At 48.4% G+C, this 19,928-nt stretch overlaps 1 protein-coding gene and 1 long non-coding RNA gene across 21 annotated transcripts in view; one reads left to right on the forward strand and one right to left on the reverse strand.

Annotated features, from left to right (window-relative positions):
- MYO9B (myosin IXB) overlaps window positions 1–19,928 on the reverse strand; it is a 107,959-nt gene that overhangs the window by 32,176 nt on the left and 55,855 nt on the right. For all 20 annotated transcript variants that reach the window (NM_001193096.2, XM_059888129.1, XM_059888125.1 and 17 more), the window contains exons 4-11: window positions 16,046–16,108; window positions 15,466–15,565; window positions 15,100–15,200; window positions 12,749–12,878; window positions 9,397–9,486; window positions 7,729–7,845; window positions 7,039–7,173; window positions 2,242–2,363 (exon numbers count right to left, since the gene is read on the reverse strand). In NM_001193096.2, the coding sequence (NP_001180025.1) occupies window positions 2,242–2,363; window positions 7,039–7,173; window positions 7,729–7,845; window positions 9,397–9,486; window positions 12,749–12,878; window positions 15,100–15,200; window positions 15,466–15,565; window positions 16,046–16,108 (858 nt within the window). The remainder of the gene's footprint in view (window positions 1–2,241; window positions 2,364–7,038; window positions 7,174–7,728; window positions 7,846–9,396; window positions 9,487–12,748; window positions 12,879–15,099; window positions 15,201–15,465; window positions 15,566–16,045; window positions 16,109–19,928) is intronic.
- Window positions 15,140–19,662, forward strand: LOC112447326 (uncharacterized). Its single transcript, XR_003035435.2, has 3 exons — window positions 15,140–15,228; window positions 16,001–16,224; window positions 19,374–19,662. It is a non-coding gene; the product is annotated as an uncharacterized lncRNA (long non-coding RNA).

Below are 19,928 nucleotides of genomic sequence, written 5' to 3' on the forward strand. Positions count from 1 at the left end.
TCCGTGGAGGAGGCAGGCAGGTGCTCGGGCTGCAGTGGCCTGGGCACGAGGCTGAGGGCAAAGTGATGCCCTCAGGGCTGGGGAGCAAACTTGAAACAGGCAGGGCAGCCCAGTGCCCCGGCCCATGTGAACGTCTGGTCTAGGGAAGATTGTGCCCGGGGCCCATCATGGGCAGCTCCTGGAATAATCCCGGGATGGGGGTGGCTTCCGGTCTCGGGTGCATCTGTACCTGGGTCTTGCCCACGCTCCCGTTAGAGGCAGGGGCTGGGAGACGGACGAAACAGGGAGGTGAGCGGGGCCTCACTAAGGGAGCCGCTGTATCTGGCTATTTCGGCCTCCCAGGAAGGAAATGCCGCAGCCGGCTTTGGCATCCAGCCTGAGCCCTGCCTCACTGCAAACTCGGGCAGCAAGGTATGCCTCCGAACCCCTGATGCCTGGGTTTCATGGCTTAACAGGGCGTAGAGGGGGAGACCCTGTAGCTATGAGGTACATCATTGCCAGGGTCAGGGTGTGGAGAGCAAGAGACCCGTTCACTTGGTGTGGAAACAAATAACATCTTCACACGCTATTTTAGAAAATCCAATTCGATACCCCCCAAGCCCCTCTAAAATCATGATGAACTAAAACAATTAGATTTTATTTTTTTAAATCTTGATTTTTTTTTTTTTTGGCTCACCATGGACTTTTTTTTTTGGCATCCATTTTTATTTATTTTTTGGCCATGTCCCAAAGCACGCAGGATCTTAGCTCCCCAACCAGGGATTGAACCTGTGCCCCCTGCATTGGAAACACAGAGTCTTAACCACTGGACTGCCAGAGAGGCCCCCTAAAATAGCAAGATTTTAAACAAAGACAAATCCGACCAGGCTCAGCCCGGTCCTGCCTTGCATGCCTATCCCAGATTTGGCTCTGGGGAGTTTGCTGGGAGGGACAATGAACCCTTCCAAGTGCCCTGCTCCTTCCCTTATCTGAACATTTTCTCCCTGGATTCTGGCCTAGAATGGATGTGTCTGTCCTTGATGGGACTCAGCTTGAGGCAGGTGGTGAGCCCTATTCACCCCAGGCCTGAGGGGACGCCGGCAGCAAACGAGGGGCCTGATAAAAGCTGCTGATAAAGAGACTTTCCAGTGGATAAGGACCCACCTTGCAATGCAGGAGATGCAGGCTCCATCCCTGGACAGGGAACTAAGATCTCATGTGTCAAGGAGCAACTAAGTCTACGTGCCGCAACTACTGAGCCCTGGAGCCACAGCTCGAGAGTCTGTGCACCTCAACAAGAGACCCCACAGGATGCGACAAAGGTCTCACATGCTGCGACCAGGACCCGACACAGTCAAAAGAAACCCAAACCCTCAAGACGGGTCTGCGCCCTGACACACTGAACCTGCTAATGTGGCCTTAGATGCAGCCAAGTCAAGACGAGCTCTTGAGGGGGCTCTACTGGCATTCCAGTGGCTAGGACTCGGGACTTTCACAACCAAGGGCTCATGTTCAACCCATGGTTGGGGAACTAAGACCTCACAAGCTGTATGACGCGGTCCCCACTTTCCCCTAGAAAGATGAGGTCATTAGAGTGGGTACTAATCTAATAGACTGGAGTCTTTATAAGAAGAGGAGATGAAGCAGAAGGACAGAAGATGATGTGACTACAGAGGCAGAGACTGGAGTCACGCGGCCACGAGCCAAGAACACCTGGAGCCCCCGGAAGGTGGAAGATGCAAAGAAGTCTCCTCCTTGGAGGGAGGGTGGCCCTCCCACACCTTGGTTTTGGCCCATCAAGGCTGATTTTGTGTTTCTGGTCTCCAGAACTGTGAGAGAATAAATTTCTGTTGTTTTAGGCTGTCCTGCGATTTCTGGAACTCTGGCTGAGTGACCAAGCACAAAGCACCTTAAAAACACCCTCTCCAGCCCTTATCATGTCTTGTGGATGAGGGCCGGCAGGCTTGGTGGAGCATCTTGTATCCAGGGCCCTGATTCCACTCCCTGCCCTTTGTAAGGCTGCACCAAGCCTGTGACTGGCTTCTAGATTCAGGTCCCACAAGTCTTTCCCAAAGACTCCCAGGAGGGCGAGGGTGTGTTCCTGAGTTCACAGCTTTTGTGAGTGTTGATAGTTCTCTGGTGAACGGCTAACGTGGGGTCAGGATTTGCAGCCACATGAATCTGAGCAACCCAGAAGTTCCTGGGATGGAATGAATTCAAGTAAGGCCCTGGGGCTGCAGATCCGGATGCATGGACACTCACTTGCTCTCTTCGTCCAGCAGATAGAAGAGGCCGGTGGGCTTCTTGCTGATCAGGTGGATACAGCCCACGTTGTCTGTATAGTCGATGTTGTGCCAAGAGATCCCTTCGCTCTGGTACTCCTCCTGTGGGGTTCAAGGGGCATCTGTTACGTTCAGCATTTCAGGTACACAGTAACATCTACGTGGCACATGTCCTATGTAAAAAAACTTTATTTATATATGCACATACATATTTATATATAAACGTGCAAGTAACATAGAATGCGTATTAATATACCAATAGAAATACATCAATGAATACATAAAATTATTTGATAAGTAAACAATTAGCAACAGGGAACAGGAATGCACATTCTCAAAGATCTTTAGTAAGTCCTCTACATACGAACCTTCAGGTGGTGAACCTTCAAAGCTGTGACTGTGCGCTCACGTGTCCAATCATGTGAGTGAGTTCACGTGTCTGGTGCACACTGCCACCTGCGCACACCCTCTGTAAGTGGCTGTGCAGCTCGCCCTCTGCCTTCTGCGGCTGACAATCTTCAGTTCTGTCATCTCCCACCTCCCCTCCCTCCTCCAGTCAGTAACTCTTCTTGCCGACTCACTCCATGCCAGCCCCCGTATGCCAGCTGTTGTACTGTACTACTGTACTTTTCAAAGTACTAGAAGATTAAAGATATTTTCTCCCTTTTTTGCGTTTGTTTTTTTATGTATTATCTGTGTGAAAATTATTCTAAACCTGTAATAGTACAGGTTTATGTTTTAGCTGGGTGTGTGTGTGTGTGTGCGCTCAGTTGCATCTGACTCTTGGTGACCCCATGGACTATAGTCCCCACCAGGCTCCTTTGTCTATGGGATTTTCTAGGCAAGAAAACTGGAGTGGGTTACCATTTCCTCCTCTAGGGGATCATCCCAACCCAGGGATAGAACTTGCATCTCTCTGGCACTGGCAGGAAGATTCTTTACCACAGCACCACCTGGAAAACCCAGTTAGGTGCCTAGGCTAACTCTGACTTACTTTGTTTGTACTATCAGAACAGAACTCGTTCACGATGTAGGGGACTTACTGCATAAAACCAGAGTGCTTAAAAATCACGCTTAAAATCACCCAGGGGTCAGCAAACTTTCTTTGTAAAGAGGCAGATGATAAATATATTAGGCTTTACAAGTTAGATGGTGTCTGCATGATACTCAGCTTTGCTCTTGTAGCATGAAAGGAGACACAGATGCTGTGTTGACAAAGGGGTGTGGCTATGTGCCAGTAATTTGGGGCAGCCCCTGCTCTTATATGAATGTCCTCACAATCATATAATATGAGAGACCCATATCACTTTGAACTTTCTAACAGCCATGTTTAAAAATGTGAAAAGAAAGCAGGTGCAGTTAACTTAAACAATACAGTTAACTTAACCCAATACACCCAAGGTGTATGATGTATGTCAACATCATGACATGTGATTTAACTGACATGAAAAATTACAAACGTGGCCTTTTACCAGCGAGACAAAAATGCCTTTTCTTTTATTTTCTGGCCATGCAGCATGGCATGCAGGCTCTCAGGTCCTGGGCCAGGGCTAGAACTCATGCTCGTTACAGGGGAGCTGACTGTGGCTCAGACCATGAGCTCCTTATTGGAAGATGAACACTTAAATTGAAGAAAGTAGGGAGAACCACGAGACCATTCAGGTATGACCTAAATCAAACCCCTTACAGTGGAAGTGACAAATAGATTCAAGGGATTAGATCTGAGAGAGTGCCTGAAGAACTATGGACAGAGGTTCGTGACATTGTACGTGAGGCAGGGATCAACACCATCCCCGAGAAAAAGAAATTCAAAAAGATTTGCAAAATGGTTGTCTGAGGAGGCCTTACAAATAGCTGAGAAAAGAAGAGAAGTGAAAGGCAAAGGGGAAAGGGAAAGATACACCCATCTGAATGCAGAGTTCCAAAGAATAGCACAGAGAGATAAAGCCTTCCTCAGTGATCAATGCAAATAAATAAGAGGAAAACAATAGAATGGGAAAGACTAGAGATCTCTTCAAGAAAATTAGTGATACCAAGGAAACATTTCATGCAAAGATGGGCACAATAAAGGACAGAAATGGTATGGACCTAAAAGCAGCAGAAGATTATAAGAAGACGTGGCAAGAATACACAGAAGAACTGTACAAAAAGATCTTCACGACCCAGACAACCACAATGGTGTGATCACTCACCTACAACCAGGCATCCTGGAATGAGAAATCAAGTGGGCCTTGGGAAGCATCACTACAAACAAAGCCAGTGGAGGTGATGGAATTCTAGTTGAGCTATTTCAAATCCTAAAAGATGATGTTGTTAAAGTGCTGCACTCAATATGCCAGCAAATTTGGAAAACTCAGCAGTGGCCACAGGGCTGGAAAGTGTTTTCATTTCATTCCAAAGAAAGGCAATGTCAAAGAATGTTCAAACTACCACACAATTGCACACATCACACACACTAGCAAAGTAATGCTCAAAATTCTCTAAGCCAGCCTTCAACAGTATGTGAATTGTGAAGTTCCAGATATTCAGGCTAGATTTAGAAAAGGCAGAGGAGCCAGAAATCAAATTGCCAACATCTGTTGGAGCATCAAAAAAGCAAGAGTTCCAGAAAAAACATCTAGCTTTGCTTTTTTGACTACGACAAAGCCTTTGACTGGGTGGATCACAATAAACTGTGGAAAATTCTTAAAGAGATGGGACTATCAGACCACTATACCTGCCTCCTGAAAAATCTGTATGCAGGTCAAGAAGCAACAGTTAGAACTGGACATGGAACAATGGACTAATTCCAAACAAGGAAAGGAGTACGTCAAGGTTGTATATTGTCACCCTGCTTATTTAACTTATATGCAGAGTATATCATGCGAAAAGCCAGGATGGATGAAGCACAAGCTGGAATCAAGATTGCCGGGAGAAATACCAATAATCTCAGATACACAGATGACACCACCCTTATGGCAGAAACTGAAGAAGAACTAAAGATTAGCCTCTTGATGAAAGTGAAAGAGGAGAGTGAAAAAGTTGGCTTAAAACTCAACATTCAGAAGACTAAGATCACGGGATCCAGTCCCATCACTTTCAGGCAAACAGATGGGGAAACAATGAAAACAGTGACAGACTTTATTTTTTGGGGCTCCCAATTCACTGCAAGTGGTGACTGCAGCCATGAAATTAAAAGACGCTTGCTTCTTGGAAGAAAAGCTATGACCAACCTACACCACATATTAAAAAGCAGAGACACTACCTTGCCAACAAAGGTCCATCTAGTCAAAGCTATGGTTTTTCCAGTAGTCATGTATGGATGTGAGAGTTGGATCATAAAGAAAGCTGAGCGCCAAAGAATTAATGCTTCTGAACTGTGGTGTTGGAGAAGACTCTTGAGAGTCCCTTGGACTGCAAGGAGGTTAGGGTTAGGGTTAGGGATAAGGTTAGGGTTAGGGTTTAGGAAAAAACCCTAACCTAAAGGAAAATCAGTCCTGAATATTCATTGGAAGGACTGATGCTGAAGCTGAAACTCCAATACTTTGGCTACCTGATGTGAAGAACTGACTCACTGTAAAAGACCCTGATGCTGGGAAAGATTGAAGGCAGAAGGAGAAGGGGACAACAGAGGATAAGATGGTTGGATGGCATCACTGACTCAACGGTCATGAGTCTGAGCAAGCTTCAGGAGTTGGTGATGGACAGGGAAGCCTGGCGTGCTGCAGTCCGTGGGGGTCACAAAGAATTGGACTGAGCAACTGAACTCCGTGCAGGGGAATGTGGAGTCTTTTTTTAATGATTATGGAAATTATCTTTATGTATTAAAAAAACCCACAACTTTTTATCTTATTGGAATATAGCAGATTCACAATGCTGTGGTAGTTACAGACGCACAGCAGAGACTCAGCCATACAGATACGTGTATCCGTTCTTCCCCAACTCCTCCCACCCAGGCTGCCCAGGAAGCGTGCAGTCTTAACCACTGGACGCCAGGGAAGTCCCCCAAAGGCCTCTCTCCCCTGCGCTGTATCTTTGCAATCTGCTATGTCTTTTGCTCTTCCTACGCAACTCCATTTGGACCAGCCACATTTCAAGTGAGAAATGTGAGTTTCAGCTAAAAGACATAATAATAAGATTAGCTAAGTATTAGCTAAATATAGGGGCTTCTTTGGTGGCTCAGACGGTAAAGAATCCACCTGCAATGCAGGAGACCTGGGTTTGATCCCTGGGTTGGGAAGAACCCCTGGATAAGGGAATGGCAAGCCACTCTAGTATTCTTGCCTGGAGAATTCTATGGACAGAAGAGCCTGGTGGGCTATAGTCCATGGGGTCCCAAAGAGTCAGACACGACTGAAGGACTAACACTTGCACTTTCACATATACATGTGTGTAAACCCATCAGTTTTCTTTCCTCATCAGAATCCACCATAGGAAGGACAATACTTGGGTAAAGAAGGCTGGTTATTTTGAAGTGAAAACACCTATTACATGGGATATCTTCACTGCTGACTGAAGCAAATCCTTACAAGGCAACTCAGCTTGTCTCCCATTGAATCAACTTTCACATCTGAGCAGAGAGAAAGTACAACACTCGCCTGTGGCGTCAAATATCCCTGCCTTTTGCCTCATCTGGGGCTGGGTGGGAATGTTCTCGGACTCTCCCTTTTTTGCAGAGAAAAATTCTGGGGCGGGTTTGATGACAAACCAGGCCCCCAAGGTCCCCAGGGGGATCCCGGTTCTGGCTCATTCCCTTCCTCCTAGGACTGGATGGGTGAATAAGCTGGTATTTCCTTACCTGCTCTAGCTTGAAAATGTGCTGGTTGAAGTAATACTGGAGCTGCTCATTGGCGTAGTTGATGCAGAACTGCTCAAAACTGTTCCTCTCGAAGTCTTCAAAGCCAAAGATGTCGAGGACTCCGATAGACAGGCACTGGGGGAGATGGCGAGAATGGTTATTACTGGTGAGTACTCCCTTGGCAGCAACCTGTCTGATGCTAAGGGTCTTAGAACCTGTGATATTTTTTTTTCAAACTTTAAAGTTTGTATTTTGTATTGGGGTATAGCCAATTAACAATGCTGTGATAGTTTCAAGTGAACTGCAAAGGGACTCAGCCTCACATACACTTGTATTCTTCTCTCCTCAACCCCCTCCCATCCAGGCTGGCACGTAACACTGAGTAGATACAACCTGCAATATTAAACAAAGAGCCCTGTGTTTTTGACTTCTGTTTGGGGCTGCACTGCGTGGCCTGCAGGATCTTAGTTCCCCAACCAGGTATTGAACCCGTGCCCCCTGCAGTGGAAGTGGAGAGTCTTAACCACTGGACCAACAGGGAAGTCCCAGAGTCCCCTGTTTTCTCTGCACTGGGCCCTGAGAACCGCATCCTGTTGGTTCCCTGGGGCTGCTGAGGGGAGAAACCGGCCTCACGCCTGACCGACTGCAGCCAGGGTCACAGGCTGCCAGCTGAGGAGGTGTGGCCCTCACCGAGACAGACTCTTCCATGTCCTTCTTGTTGAGGAGAGCGTGGTTGATCCGCAGCACGATCCAATCGAACAGCGCGCTGTACAGTGACTTGGCCATGGAGTCACGGGCGGTGATGGCCTGTGGGCACGGAGTTTGGGGTGGGGGTCACACCTCGGCAAGGTGCGCCCCCGAGGTCTGTGCACAGGGAGGTCAAGATGGTGACTTGAAACACTCAGCTCCTCTGATACCTCCCCTTCTCACTCTGCATGCCGTCCTGTCCGCTCCGACGCCCTTGCACACCAGAGCATGAAGCCCTGACATGGCAGCCTGGGGTCTGGCCAAGTCTTTCTCGTGGGACGGCCTGCTCCTCAGAGGACCCTGGGGACTGCTGGGGTGGGCATATGGGCTCAGGGAGGGTGCTGTGGGAGAATAACCAGGAGCTTGGGCTGGGTTCAACCCCTGCGGTTCTGGGAGCACCATGGGCCAGGCCACTGTGTGCCTAAAAGCGGTGATTGATATTTACAATTTTTTAAAAAGGCTCATTGGGGTCTAATTGACCTACAAGAAATTCCTTCTTTGTATGCTCTCAGATCTAAGCTGCGACAGGACTTACTCAGCCTGCTATCAAGACCTAGATAACGAGGTCCTCTGGTTTTGTGGAAATGGAGCTGCCTAGGGTGCTGCCCTGTGCCTGGCCTTCATCTCCCTTGCTCAGCTCAGTGCCCCCGGGGAGCAGCTGGCTGTGGACTCCAGTGACCTGTGGCACCTGTCACATACCACGGCTGAGCACCTTTGCCCACAGGGGCTCCAATTGTCTAGGCATCCATTTTAGATTCTTGAGCAGCTTCTCCCATGAGCTAAAAATACCCCCCTGCCCCCGTGGCTAGGTACTTTCCTGATGCTCCCCAACCTGCAAGTCTAGAGGTGTAAAAACGCAAGAAAAATATGCCACAGAGAAAACACAGACTGGGGCAAAGGCTAGAGAGAGGCGTCTTATCAACATGTAGGGACCCACGCAACAGTTATAAAGGTCACACTCTAACCCAGGGGTCAGCAAGCTTTCTTGGGCAAGGGCCCATGAGTCAACATGATCAGCTTTGTAGGACAGCTCTGCCACTGCAGCAGATCATCATGTGCATGAATGGTCGTGGTCAAGTGCCAATAAAGTTTTATTGACAGAAGCAGGAAGTGGGCTGGGTTTGGCTTGCAAGCTGCAGGTGGCTGTCCTCTGCTGGTGAGAACCAGTGTGCCCACTAAACAGCTCAACACAGAGATCATCACACGTGGCTCTAGCTCTGTCCCTTGAGCTGTATAAGCTGGTTTGAGCTTCCAAGGTTCTCCTCTGTCAAACTGTGCTGTTAAATGCTCAGTTGTATCCGACTCTTTTGTGACTTCAAGGACTGTAGTCCAACAGGCTCCTCTGTCCATGGAATTTCCCAGGCAAGAATACTGGAGTGGGTTACCCTATCCTTCTCCAGGGGATCTTTCTGACCCAGGGATAGAGCCAGTGCCTCCTGTGTCTCCTGCATTGCAGGTGGATTCTTTACCATCTGAGCCACGAGGGAGGTCAAATTAGGGGCAGGAAAATGACCACCCGTGCCAGCTATTTCTGAAGGCTCTCCCTATCCCCACCCTGAGCACCCATGTTTTTGGGCCTGGGCACCCCTGAGAACCCAGGGCAGCACTCACCTCGCTGAGACTATAGGGAAGGATGAGTTTGTCGTTGGAGGTCACTGTTTTTCTTTTGGTCAGAACTTCCACCAAGATTTCTCGCTTCACCTGTTTCAAGGTCAAGGAGGAAGAGGGGTGGGGAAGGACAAATTAGGAGTTTAGGATTAACAGATACACTTAATCTATATAACATATATAAACAGCAAGGTCCTACTGTATAGCACAGAGAACTATATTTAATATCCTGTAATAACCTATAATGGAAAAGAATTTTAAAAAGAACATATGCACATATGTTGTTGCTGCTGTTGTTTAGTCACTAAGTTGTGTCTGACTCTTCTGTGACACCATGGACTGTAGCCCACCAGGCTCCTCTGTCCATGGGGATTCTCCAGGCAAGAATACTGGGGTGGGTTGCCATGCCCTCCTCCAAGGGATCTTCCCAACCCAGGGATGGAACCCAGGTCTCTCACATTGCAGGCAGATTCTTTACCTACTGAGCCACCAGGATAACCCAAAAATACTGTAGTGGCTAACCTACTCCTTCTCCAGGGGAACTTCCTGACCTAGGAATCAAACCAGGGTCTTCTGCATTGTAGGCAGATTCTTTACCAGCTGAGCCACCAGGGAAGCCCATATGCAGATAAATATTCATACATACACATACATGACCCACTTTATACCGGAAACCCAACATTGTAAGCCAACTGTATGCTTCAATTAAAAATAAATAAATAAAAGCTTAAAAAAAAAAAGGGAGGAGAGAAAAGCTGGAGAGCTTGTTGACTAGATCTGTGTGTCACTGAGGCAAGGCATGAGGAGGGCGGAAGAAGGACCCCCCGGCAGCTGGGCCAGGAAGTGGGCCCAGAGCCCACCCCCAGGACTGCCAACCCACAGTGTGTGGAACACCGGTGTGCCTCAGAATGTTCGCACCCACAGGCTTGCTCGATGGCCTAGACTGTGGTCACACAGGCCTGGGTGTCACTGCAGCCCTCCGGCCCAGGTGCTGCCTGTGTTTATAGCTGTCGCTGCTGGAGTGGGTCCCTGGTCTGGGTGCAAGGGCGAAGCGAGGAGACTGCTCCTCCCTGACTGCCAAGCCCTGTCCACGGGGAGTCAAGAGTTGGGCCGGGGGAGCTGTCTCCATCTCCTGGCAGACGTACTCGTTCATTCCCATGAGCACGACAGGAGCTGGGGCTCCGGCAGGCAGGTGTACTTTAAAGAGCCACAAATGGAACACACGTTCAGAAAACAGCCTCGGCATCACAGGCATTTGGGGCTGGGTCCTTCTTTGAGCTTCCCCAGTGGCTCAGATGGTAAAGAATCTGCCTGCAACACGGGAGACCCAGGTTCGATCCCTGGGTTGGGAAGATCCCCTGGAGAAGGGAATGGCAACCCACTCCAGTATGCATGCCTGGAGAATTCCATGGACAGAGGAGGCTGGTTGGCTATGGTCCATGGGGTCGCAAAGAGTTGGACATGACTGAGTGACTAATGCTGCTTCTTTGCTGTGGGGGCTGTCCTGTGCATTCTGTTAAATAGCATCCCCTACCCACCAGATGACACTAGTACCCCCTAAATGACTCCAGACATTGTCCAGTGCTCCCGGGGTTGAGGGCAAGTGGACAAGGGGATGGTCCAACCACAAAATGACCTTGCTGATCAAATGATGATTTTTTTTTTTAATCATAGTTGATTTACAACATTATGTTAGTTTCAGGTATACAGCAAACTGATTCAGTTATATAAATATATAAAAAACCTTGATGGGCCATTCCAGGGAGGGGCTGAGATGGGAGATGGCCCTTCCCAGAAGGAAGATGCGTCGAAAAGATACCTGCACCCCAATGTTACGGCAGCACTATTTACAACAGCCAAGACACGGAGCAACCTAAATGTCCATCAACAGGTGAAAACGGGTAACGGAAATGTGGCATGAATATGCACGGAATAGTACTCTGCCAGAAAAAGAATGAGATAATGCCATTTGCAGCAATAAGGAGAGACACAGATTTTCATACTAAGGGAAGTAAGTCAGACAGAGAAAGACAAACACCACGTGACATTGCTTACGTGCGGATTCTTTAAAAAAACGATACAAATGAACATATTTACAAATCAGAAATAGAATCACAGGCACAGAAAACAAGCTTATGGTTATCAAAGGGGAAGGGGCAGAGAGAAGGATCAATTAGGAGCTTGGGATTAAAGTATACACACATACATAAAACAGACAATCAACTATACAGCGTATAGCACAGGGAACTACACTCAGTATCTTGTAGTAACTTATAAAAGAATATATATAGAACTGAATCATTTTGTTCTACACCTGAAAGCAACACAACATTGTAAAACGACTATATTTCAATTAAAAAAAAATAAAAGGAGATGAAGAAGAGATGGTCCTTGAGGGTATTATGTTAAGTGAAGTAAGTCAGAAAAAGACAAATACCATATGATACCGCTTATATGCAGAATCTTTAAAAAATGATACAAATATACGTATGTACAAAACAGAAACACAACAGATCCACAGACACAGAAAATAAACTTACGGTTACCAAAGGGGCAAGGGTAGGGGGAGGCATAATTAGGAGCTTAGGATTAAAATATATACGTTATTATAAATAAAATAATCAACTGCATAGCATACAGCACAGGGAACTATATCAATATCTTATAACGAAAAAGGATCTAAAAAAGATTATATGTAGAACTGAATCATTTTGCTGTACACTTGAAAGTAATACAACATTGTAAATCAACTATATTTCAATTAAAAAAAAAAAAAGGAAATGAAGAGGGGATGGACCTTGAGGGTATTATGTTAACGGATATGTCAGACAAAGACATACTGTGTGATCTCCCTTATATGTAGAATAAAAAAAAAAAAAGAAGAAGAAGAAAACACCCCTCAAACCTCCCAAACTCACAGATACAGAGAGCAGACGGGTGAAGTGTGTGAAGGGGGTGCAAAGGCACAGACTTTCGGTTGTAAGATGTCATGAGAAGGTAGTGTGCAGCAGGGTGACAGCGGCTAATGTGACCGTACTGCATAAATGCAAGCGGCCGAGAGATTCGATCTTGGAAGTTCTCATCCCAAGAGAAAACAAATCCCACAGCCACCGAGGTGACAAGCGTTAACTAGCCTTCTTGTGGTGGCCATTTGGCAACAGATACTACAGATACTGAATCACTCATGCTGTCCATCTGAAGCTAAAACCAATCATCGCTCGATTAAAAAAAGAAAAGAAATGAGGAAGGGACACGGCAGAGACGGCGGGGGAGGAAGCAGCTGACAGAGGCTCAGCCAGCGCAGGAAGCCTGGGCCTCGGTGGGCGGCCCCTGTGGCTGAGGCCCGGGACAGTACCTTCAGGAGCTGCGACAGCGTGTCCAGCGCCTCGGGGGGCCCGACCTCCAGGCCTTCGTCTCGGCCCGTGGCTCTCTTCCGGTAAGTGATGTTGCCTAGGTACAAGATGGCTGAGAGGATGGAAAAAATCCTGGGGAGAGAAGGAGCCAAGGTTGGGGCACGTCCCCAGTCCCAAGACAGCAGAAGCTTCCAGTGAACTGCGCTCAAGTTTCCAGCGACCTGGGCTGTATTCGTAAAACCAGCCATTCCAGTCAGAACACGCGAACTCCGAAAGATGTCCACTCCTCTGCTGGCCACTCTCTGTCAAACAGGACTTTGGAGGCATGTAGCTCTATTTTTTTTTGGTGGTAGTGGTGTTGGGAGAGCTTAAAAATTTTCTTATGGAGGCATCACCAAAAAAAAAAAATGCACACAGTTCCCCAAGTGTAGTTGCTGTTTTCTTTTTCAGCCACGCTGTGAGGCATATGGGATTTTAGTCACCCGACCACGGATCGAACCTGCACTCCCTGCATTTGAAGTGTGGAGTCGTAACTACTGGACCGGCAGGGAATTCCGTCCCCAAGTGCTGAGTTTGATGAAGTATCACCAAATGTAGAGATGCTTGTGACTGGCACTCAGACCAAAAAAACAGAACAACATTTCAGGCCCTGGACCCTCCGTAGCTTCCAAAGAGAAACCGCTGTCCTGACATCTAACACCATCCGTGAACGTGACTTTGGTGAAATCACTTGTACTTACATCGGGCCTGTCATAGAAAAGGTGTAAGGTGGGGGAGTCATGTGTGTTACTGCATGGAGCATTGTTCATTCTTTTTTTTTTTGAAAAGATTTACTAATATATTTTTCTTTTGCTCTGGCCAAGCTGCATGGCATGTGGGATGTCAGTTCCCTGATCAGGGACAGAAACTGGATCCCTTGCAGTGGAGTCCTAACCACTGGACCACCGAGGGAAGCTCCCACATTCTTTATTCTTAATGCTGCCACTTCTCAGCCCTGGCACTGCTGGTACCTGGCTTCTACCCACCTGGCCCCTCCGACCACACCTGCAGTATGACACTCAAAAGAGTCATCAGGCAAGGCCAAGTGTCCCCTGGGAGCACAATCAGAACCCCAGTAAGAACCACTGCTGTGCAGGGTTGGTGCCTGGCCAACTGGGACCTTCTTCTGCATAGCCCCTGAGCTGAGGATGGTTCTTAAGCTTTTAAAGGGTCATTAAGAAAACAGAATGTAAAGAACATGCCACAGAGATTGAGTGGCCCATGAAGCTGAAAAACATTTGCTGTCTCCAGAAAGTGTGCCAACTCCTGCAGGGATATACTGTAACGCATTGATTTATTTATCTCTGGTTGGTGGGCATTTGGGAGGGTTTCCTGGGGTTGGGGGCTGTTATAGACGAGGCTGCTGTGTGCATTCCTGTGCGTGCCTCTGGCCAAGCATGTGTATATGTTTGGTTGTGTACACGCATCGGCAGTAGAAGCTGCCCAATGGTTGTCCACAGGGCTTGGCCCCGTGGTGTCCTCCTGGCAGCATGCTGGGCAGAGGCATCCCCTCTGGGTGTCCCGGTCACCCGGGAAGGCGTGGAGAATGCTCTGAGTGGTTTTGAAGAATTAAAATAATTTTTAATTGTGGTCAAAAACACATCATATAAAATTCACTTTATTGGCTGTTTTTAAGCATATGGCTCCATAATCTGAAGTATACCCACATTGTTGGACAAAAGCCTTGTGGTTTTTTTTGTTTTGGGTAAATATACCTGAGTAAATTTTCTTTTATTAGATTTTTTTTTTCTGCCTCTATTGAGATAGTGTAGCTTTTCTGCTAATTAACAAAATCTGTTAATTAGTCTACTAATGAAGAAATTAAGATTTTTAAATGATGGAGGAATTCCCTGGTGGTTCAGTGGTTAAAACTCCACGCTTTGACTGCTGAGGGCCCAGGTTCGATTTCTGGTCCGGGAACTAAGATCTCACAAGCTGCGAGGGTGCGGTCGAAAAAAAAGAAAAGGATTTTTAAATGATGAATGACCTTTGAAAAGCCCTGTTTTTGTTTTTTTAAATATTTATTTATTTACTTGGCTGCACTTGGTCTTAGTAGCAGCATGTGGGATCTAGTTCCCCAACCAGGGACCGAACTGGGGCCCCCTGCCATGGGAGCGTGCAGAGTCTTAGCCCCTGACCACCAGGGGAGCCCCGCCCTGCGGTTTTAACTGGCATCTCCCAGTGCCTAATGGTGACAGTCCTCTGTCACTCGGGCTACTCTCCTTAGCGAGGTTCCCACCGGGGGTAGGTCAGGTCTCTGAGTGACCGGTAACTTCAGTTAGGGGGAGGTGCCTGGCTGGGCCCACCCACTTACTGCTTCTTGGTGGCAGGAAGGAAGCCCACCATCTCCATGGCCTGCTTGAGTCTTTCGAAGTCATGCTTCAGGTCCTCTCCATCTTCGATCTTCAAGTTATGCTGAAAAACAAAGTCGGCAGTGCTCTGGGTACTTCTGGGCTGGGGAGGGTGGTGTGTGAGGATGATTTTGGCTGGAAGCGATGGGGCAGGGCTGGGGAGGCAGGGAATGAATGGGCTCCTTTATGCCGCCCCGCTCTGGGCCTCCTTGGAGCTGGTTTGGGGGCTGGAGAGGGCCAAGGCGGACGGCCTCTGACCCCCTGGCAGAGCGTAAACAGCCCGTGGGGAACAGAGGCCGCGTTTGTGGTTGGGGCTTGAGGCTATTTACCTGGTTGAGGTAGAAATAATCTTCAGGCTGCTTGAGCTGAAATTCCCGACGCTCTTCCTCGCTGACGCCAAGTAACAAATAATAAAACACGTGGTAGTTCCTGTAGGTCAAAATTAGGAGAAAAAAGTTGTTTTTGGAGGCTGAGCGATAGCTACTCGTCAAACCACTACTAATATTGCTTTGGAGACCAGGCCAGGGAGGAAAAAGCACCTCGATTATGTACAAATTGGAGACAATAAGTCGATTCTTATGATCTTTTTTTAAAAAAAAAAAAACGAACTCCAAAAATCAAACCACGAGCTTCTCCAGTGAATAGATTCCTCAGAGGGTGGGCATCTCTCACTCATTGGTGGACCAGAGATGATGCTAATCTGACCACACTTCAGCAGACACCCAAGCACCCACTCCAGGGAGAAGCCCCAGGGAGGCACAAAAATAAGCAGGAGAAGGTGGCAAAGCTCATGCTCATAGGAGATCCATCAGGGCCTCCTGTAGATACTCCCCGCCTCAGGACATCTGCTTTTCTCCTTCATAGGGAAGAAGGCAGACATCCGGGATCATCAAGGAAATACCCCCCTACCTCTCATCCTTCTCCTGAGAGACCAGGCGAGACTTTTCAAGCAGGTACTTTTCGACAACCGCTCTGTCATCAAGCAGAAAAAGAACCAAGTGTTACACGCTAATGCCGTTTCCCTGAAGAACAAGAATGATTCATGACTGTGGTAAAGCCAGCTGCAGATTAACAACCTTGGACCCAAGGTAAGCACAGGGACGAAAGGGTGATAGCTCTGAGTGTCGTAAACAAGCAACCTAAATGTCGTAAATACTATTTCATTCTTAAGGTAAACACTGTTGTCGTAAATGCACCTCACCCTACTGCTAGAATCTATAAAAATAAGGGACCTGGGCTGGCCACTTCTGCCCTACACACCGGATGTGGGCTGACAGTTGTGGTGGAAGCCCAACCTGGCATCACTTGGGATGGCCCTGGGGGTGGCAGGAATTGAAATGATTAGACTCATGTACTCATGAATAACACTGGAAGGTTGAACCCTGCTTCCACCATCTCCCCAGCCATGAAGTGTTTCTCCAATTGAAAATCGATATACAAGATAATGGATTCACTTTTCTATTCTTCTTAAAACAGCTTTACTGATGATTGATATATGATCAACTATACATCCTCAAAAGCATGCACCCAGATGAGTTTTTCACTGGGTCCTTCCATAATCTCTACATAATTTTCAAAACCAGCTTTAGAAGGTATAGCTGATGCACAACAGATATAACGTGTGTGAGTGCATGAGCTGTGACACATGTGAATCCCTGAGAGCCCACCACCGTGACCAAGACAACGAACACATCCATAATCCCGAGAAGACTCCTTGGGGCCTCTGTCATTCCTCCCTGCCATCCACCCCCGAGCAGCCATGGACCAGCCCCTCTAAAGATTACTTTGGATTTTCTAGAATTAAAAAAAAAAAAACCCAAAAAACCAAAACACTCATTTAGTATGTATAGTTAACTCTTGAATAACACAAGTTTGAACTGTGGGTCCACTTATAGGTGGATATTTTTTTCAATAGCAAATGCCGTAGTCCTATATCATCTGCAGTTGGTTGAATCCACAATGTGGAACCACAGCTATTAAGGAGCTGGGGAACTGGGGGAACCTCGGATATACAGGGCCGACTTGAAGCTATCTGCAGATTTCTGACTAACCCCTGCATTGTTCAAGGGTCAGTTGGATACTGAATCTGCCTTCTTTCACTCAACTCAGTGGTTCTGAGATTCTGCCACTTGGGAGCATGTATCAGAACTTCATTCTTCTTTATGGCTAAGTAAGGGCTTCCCAGGTAGCTCAGTACTAAAGAATCTGCCTGCCAATGCAGGAGGCGTGGGTTCAATCCCTGGGTGAGGAAGATGCCCTGGAGGAGGAAATGGCACCCCACTCCAGTATTCTTGCCTGAAGAATCCCATGGACAGAGGAGGCTGGTAGATTATCCATGGGGTGGCAAAGACTCAGACACGACTGAGCAAATTGGCACAACAGCCTACATGTCTGCTGCTGCTAAGTCGCGTCAGTCGTGTCCAACTCTGTGTGACCCCATAGACGGCAGCCCAACAGGCTCCGCTGGCCCTGGGATTCTCCAGGCAAGAACACCGGAGTGGGTTACCATTTCCTTCTCCAATGCATGAAAGTGAAAAGTGAAAGTGAAGTCGCTCAGTTGTTCTGACTCTTAGCGACCCCATGGACTGCAGCCCACCAGGCTCCTCCGTCCATGGGATTTTCCAGGCAAGAGTACTGGAGTGGGGTGCCATTGCCTTCTCCGTGTCTACATGTCTAGACACACATTTTGTTTATCTGTTTATCACTTGACGGACATGTGCGGGGCCCGGGGCCCTGAGGCTGTGTTGGTCCTGGGGCAGGAAAGGGGTACTCACACAGCCACACCCGCAATGTTAGTAGAGACGTAAGACATTTCTTGGAGCTCTACTGCGAGGTTCTAGGCACTGTTTTGCTGAGATTAAATACACTGGATTTAAATGCCCTCCGGGAGGGGCACTGTGGCTCCCACTGATGGAGGAGGTCTTAACGTGTTGTCCAGGACCCCAGAGGAGGGGGGTGGCCTGGTGGGGACCTGACTCTCCTGGGATCTGCTATCATCAAGTATGTGAGCTGTACAGCTCTGCAGGTCACCCTCATCTGAGTTCATCCTGTAATACAGAAGAGGGAGCTGGGGATTAGGGCCCTGGTCCCAGGCCTGCTGAATGCTTCCAGACTGCCTCCACGACGGCAGTCTTCTGGCTGCAGCCTTGTGCAAGCGCACACACACACTGAATGGATGGATGCATGCGCACACACCCCGCACACATGGGTTTCCAAAGGCTCAGCATGCGCGCGTCCTCTCTGCTTTCAAACTCCTATTTTCTTCCATTCCCTCCTCTGAGCAGTAACTTGTAGTTCTCAGCAGTTTTGTTTTCCTGGGCAGGGAGGCTGCCTCTGGTCCTAGACTCACGTTTCCATCTCTATCTGTGGCCAATTCTCTGTGCTGTCTCGCCACATGGGCAAGGACAGTGTCCCCTCAGGGGCACCGAGTGTCATCTAACGGGCCACAGCCTTTGGTGATTACTCGTGAAGCTGGGCCCCTACAGGGGTGATCTTGTACACAGCCAGGGATCCCCTCCATACTGAGCCCGTGATCCCACAGGAACACGAGGCCTTGCAAATTGGGGAACTGGGGGGAGGTGTGGACTGCCCTTGACCCTTGGCCTTGTTGGAAAGCGGCATCGAAAAGTGTCACCTGCCCAAAAGCAGAACCAGGTCTGGGCCTGCTCCCTGCAAGCTGGTGGCAGCCACTCCCTGGACAGGAAGTGCACCTCCTTCCACCCAGCGTGGGCAGGCCACCATCAAGGGCTGAGGCAGGACCTCCTTTCCTGAATCCAAGGCCATTGACAGGACTCTGCAGCTGATCTATGAGATCCAGTGACCCAGGACCACAGCTGCCCTGAGCCTGACAAGAGCCGAGGTGGGCAGGGCAGGCTGGCTGCTTAGCTGAGGGCCAGTCCTGCTGATGTGCTGGGCCAAACGGTGGCCCCCAGAAGACACGTCCACCTGGAGCGTGTGACTGTGATTCTGAAAAAACACTTTTGCAGATGGAATTAAGTGAAGGACCTGGAGATGGGGTTTCCTCGGGGGCTCAGCTGGTAAAGAATCTGCCTGCAGTGCGGGAGACCCAGGTTTGATCCTTGGGTGGGAAAGATCTTCTGGAGAAGGAAATGGCAACCCACTGCAGTATTCTTGCCTGGGAAATCCCAGGGACAGAAGAGCCAGGCACGCTACAGTCCACAGGGTCGCAAGAGTTGGACACAACTGAGCGACTAACACTCTCATCTTTTTTTTCTAGAGATGAGATCCTCCTCCATGGTCCAGATGAGCCCTAAACCCAAGGACAAGTATCCTAGAAGACAGAAGAGGAGATCATAGAGAAATTCAGGGGAGAAGACCACATGGAGACTGAAGCAAAGACTGGGGTGATGGGGCTACAAGCCAAGGGCACTGGGGCCCCCAGAAGCTGGAAGAGGCCAGGAGGGATCCTCGCCTAGAGCCTCTGGAGGGAGCATGGCCCTTCCCACACCTTGATCTTGGACTTCTGGCCTCCAGAAGCACCAGAGAATAATTGTTTTGTGCTCTTATTGTTGTGTGCTGACTGGTCTGTGATACTCTGTTTCAGCAGCCATGGGACATGAAATGGAGAGCACAGGAAGGACTGATCTTGGGGTAGAACAGGGGCATCGAGGCTCCCACTGGCAGCAAAGGCCCTGGCTTCTGGCCTGCAGAGCCAGTCCGGGACCCAGGAAGATGTGAGGCAGCCTCTTGGTGTCTCTGCTCCCAAGGGAGCTGCTGGAACGAAAAACAATTTGTTTATGCATCTTGTACTTAGGAAGATACCATGGGCTTC

This window comes from Bos taurus, chromosome 7, assembly GCF_002263795.3.
Source record: "Bos taurus isolate L1 Dominette 01449 registration number 42190680 breed Hereford chromosome 7, ARS-UCD2.0, whole genome shotgun sequence".
In the NCBI taxonomy this organism is placed as follows: domain Eukaryota; kingdom Metazoa; phylum Chordata; class Mammalia; order Artiodactyla; family Bovidae; genus Bos; species Bos taurus.